This window comes from Buceros rhinoceros, unplaced genomic scaffold, assembly GCF_000710305.1.
Source record: "Buceros rhinoceros silvestris isolate BGI_N320 unplaced genomic scaffold, ASM71030v1 scaffold30441, whole genome shotgun sequence".
Classification (NCBI taxonomy): Eukaryota; Metazoa; Chordata; class Aves; order Bucerotiformes; family Bucerotidae; genus Buceros; species Buceros rhinoceros.
The window spans coordinates 41,238-45,111 of record NW_010393037.1 but is presented as its reverse complement, the minus strand read 5'-3'; the positions used below and the strand labels follow the sequence as shown (position 1 = coordinate 45,111).

Below are 3,874 nucleotides of genomic sequence, written 5' to 3'. Positions count from 1 at the left end.
TGGCGCCCGTGCCCAGCCCCGCCGCAGCCACCGCCCCGATGGTGGTGCAGTCGCCGTTCTCGTCGCACGGGCACACCTTCACTTTGATGACAGATGTGTTGTACAAGGGAGGGTTTCCTGAGTCCGTCACGATGATGGGCACATCGTACACACCCGCTTCCAGGTACATGATTCGTAAACTCAGCTGGGCGTAATCGCCTGGAGAGACCAAGACAGACAGACAGATGACAGACGCTCTGGTAGAGCCTTGCAGCCACACTCGTAGAGGCAGAGCTCCTCTGCCAGAGCAGATTTCTGAGTCCTGAAGAAGAGACTATCAACACCACACCTGGGCAGGGCACCTTCAGACTTCTGCCCTAACAATCTGGTTAACTATCAATCAGCTCTATTTTGCAAAACCCCGCATGTTCTCACTGCTGCACCAAGCTACCTTGACGCCGTTTGCAAATCCAGCTGCACGTGTTTAAAACGGCATGAAATGCAAATACTAAAGTGCGGATGATGCTCCCTGGCCACTGTGCAGGCTCTCTGCTTGCCCACCCTCCCACCTTGGGACTTTTGGGAAGTCCATTGCCTGTTGACAACTTGCTCAGCCAGGTAATGCTGGTGTCCCCTCCCATGGTGACACAAGAGCTGTGGGAGTGAGCCCTGCGCTGCGAGGACACAAGCCATTCCTTGGCCTGGCAGAGGGTGCCAGACCTCAGTGAGAGGGACCAGCTTTGCAGCCAAACCCAGCCCGTGGCTCCGTGGTATTTTCCATCCTCTGCGGAAACTACCAGCGAGAGGAGCAATTAGGGCCGTTTGTGGTTGCTGCTGCAATATAAAAATCCTTCACATGCTGGTAATCTTCACACTTACCTAGCCCTCCTAGTTCCGTGGTAAATTAAAAGGCTGCCTTTATGCAATTATGGTCAGAGAAATGAACATTGATCCTGATTGTGGCTTATGACAATTACACTGCAACATAAGGAAGACTGATAATAGCTTTTTTCCCCTTGGCCATTATGGATGATTTATACTCTGTTCGCTACTGATAACTGTTCATAATTATGAACTGCATTAAAAAAAGCCAAGTGCCAAGGCTCTTAGAGTTATGCTGCAGGTCTGATACAAATCATTTCTGATTAACTATCTTGTCTATAATGTCAGCCATTAATGTGCTTTAAAAAATAAAAATCGGATAAAAAAGTAGGGAAGTTTGGAAGTTTGAAACTGCACGTGGCCTCATTAGTGAACCAGAGTCCAAATGTCCTCAGGATTGCCTGCCCCATTTACCATTCAGCCGTGTTATGGTCCAGTTCTTCCTCACCGCAGATGGCACACTTGGCAGCTCGAAGACAAAGGGCCCGACGTTTGGATCGATGTCAGCATCCGCGGCTGTTATGTTGATGACATTCAGGTTTGGCTTTTCACAGATCTGTGCCTCCTTTGGCAGCAGCTCAGGAGCATTATCGTTGATGTCGATTAGGTAGATCTGCAGAGTGCCAGTGCCGCTGGCAGGGGGTATACCTGGACGGGAGAGGCAGAGCTGAACAGGGACCGATGACCATTACTCAAGAAGCAGCAGGCATGACACCACTGCGGACCAGCCCTCTCTCTGCCTTCCAATTTCAATAAACCAGAATTTTCACCCTTCCTCCTTGGACCTTATTAGGGACATACTGCACTTTCATGGTCCCTTGCTTTAAGAGGTGTTATTAAAACTCCTCCAAGCCTCCTAACGTTGCTGCTTTTTGCTCCTGCAGAACATGGAGGTTGAGTTCTGCAGATGTGTAGCTTACAGCAGTGTCCTTACTCAAACTCTGAAAGTACAGGGAGGTGATACCAAGCCGCTAGTGTAAATTTTGGTAATGGCTACTTTGAAGAAGAAAAACCATTAGAAAGATAACTAACAAGAGGAAGAAGAAGGTCTGAAAGGGAAAAAAAAAGTAAGTAGTAAAGTCCGTTGGTCAGCATTTACTGTTGCACTTGCTAGCCAGTTTTTGGATTTTCAGACCATCACAGTGCTTCAAGGAAAGCCCAGCTCTCCAGCCCATCCCACAGTCAGCTCTAGCTTTAGTGGTACTTGCTCAAAGTCTATGGTATGAGCTAACCATCACCAACCATCGCAGTATGTCCCAGTAGAGAGATCTTCATCCTCTCTACATTTGTCCCAACAAGCAGGGATGACACAGCACAGCAGCCTTGGTCCTCCAGCCCCTGACTGATGAAGAGCCACATTTGTCTGACTAATGACCACTTACACAAAGTAATACCTGCCCTGGCAAGAGAGAACAGCTTTCCCAGAAATGTCACAGTGTTTTTAATGTCTCGCCTCACACATACGTCTGGCAGCTCCATGCTGGCCTGCCCACTGCCTCCTTTCCCAGGCAGTGCTGCTTCAGCAAATCTTTTCTAAGTTTGGATTTTCAGTCTTGGCTTTTCCTCCCAGTGCTGGATATAAAGCTACACAAATCACTTCCCCATTAGGCTTTCAAACATTGCTTCTGCTTCCACAGACTTTCCTTCCTACATGCCTTTCTCATTTCCGTTCCGTTTTTCAAGGGAGCCTGAAAATCCTTCTTTCATGGTTCCTACGAAAGCTCTTCAATCATTGATCTCATCCTTTCATCTAGTAAGCATGGGGTAGGTCTCCCTCTAAAACAAAGTCTTTGATCAGCCTTGCAAGTTTCTGAAGAGACAGACAGCCCGTCAGGGTACTGGGGCTGAACATGAAAACTGACTTCCAGGACCAAGCAAAGCGACTTCACTGTTTGCACGTTACCCAGAGGATAACGTGAGATGAAGGCAAGGCCCACGCTCTAACCTCTGAGACAGACTGAACGCAAACTAGCAGTCCTGAGTGGCACTGAGTGGCAGGAGGCTGAGATAACCTGTCATTGCTGCACGTACAAATGCAGCTCTGGAGGGTATCGGGCACTGCTGGGCTCCGGTTCCGGGTATTTGTGGGGTTTTGTGCTCCTGAGTGCAGTTCTGGGGCAGTCTCAGCAGAAATGAAAAGTAAGCGATTTTTTAAATGTTCAAGTACTACAAACCATGGAACATTTCAAACTATTTCAGCTGTCTTATGTGGAGAGAGCAAGGACGTGGATAGAGCAGTTATTGACTGAAGGATCCTTGGACTTTATGCTCAAGAAACGAGGACCACCATAGCTCCACCAACTCCAGTGGAGACGTTGATATGCTCCTTGAACTTAAGACTGAAATATTAATGACAGTTTTTCTGAAGAAATTTAACTGTTGCATTCCCCGTCATTGCCTTTTTCACAGTGCCAGCGTCAGCACTCCTGGAGCAAGGAACAAGCCAACTGGCTTTCATGCCCAGCTGCAAGCAGGAGTCACTCCCACCCTGCTTACGCAAAAAATTCAAAGGAACTTGAGCCACCGTCCTGACAAATCACGGCAGAAATGAAGTAAACTGTGCCTGTCGCTAACGGGCATCTTCTTGTCATTGCGCGCCGGCAGAAAAGCAGGAACCTGCATGCAGGGACATTGATACAGCCGGGCTTACTACAGGATTGGGCCCCAAACTGAGCTCCCGTGAGATGCTCTGATATTGAGGAAGGGGCAGGATCCTGCTTCCTTCAGTTAGAGTCTCTTGGCCCTACTCAGGTCCTGATCTTATGAAACCTGTTGGAACATGGTATATTTGAGTTCTCAGCTTCCCTGCGAGACTGTCTGCACTTGGCTGGAGGTTCAGGCACTGCCGGGCTCCACACTTGTGCAGACACAGCGTGATCCAAGAGCTTCTCTCTCCTGAGAAACCAGGCTAAAACTATGCTGCTGATGAGGATTTCCCCCTTTTCCCTCCCTTACATCGCAACCAAGACTCTTCTTTAAGCGAGTATCTGCGCTGCAGCCCTGGGAGGGAAAG

At 48.7% G+C, this 3,874-nt stretch overlaps 1 protein-coding gene across 1 annotated transcript in view; it reads right to left on the bottom strand.

Moving 5' to 3' along the window:
• CDH4 (cadherin 4, type 1, R-cadherin (retinal)) overlaps nt 1-3,874 on the bottom strand; it is a gene marked incomplete at its 5' end in the record, with an annotated part of 42,943 nt that overhangs the window by 8,933 nt on the left and 30,136 nt on the right. The window contains 2 exons of the mRNA XM_010144724.1: nt 3-198; nt 1,276-1,509. Coding sequence (XP_010143026.1) covers nt 3-198; nt 1,276-1,509 — 430 coding nt within the window. The remainder of the gene's footprint in view (nt 1-2; nt 199-1,275; nt 1,510-3,874) is intronic.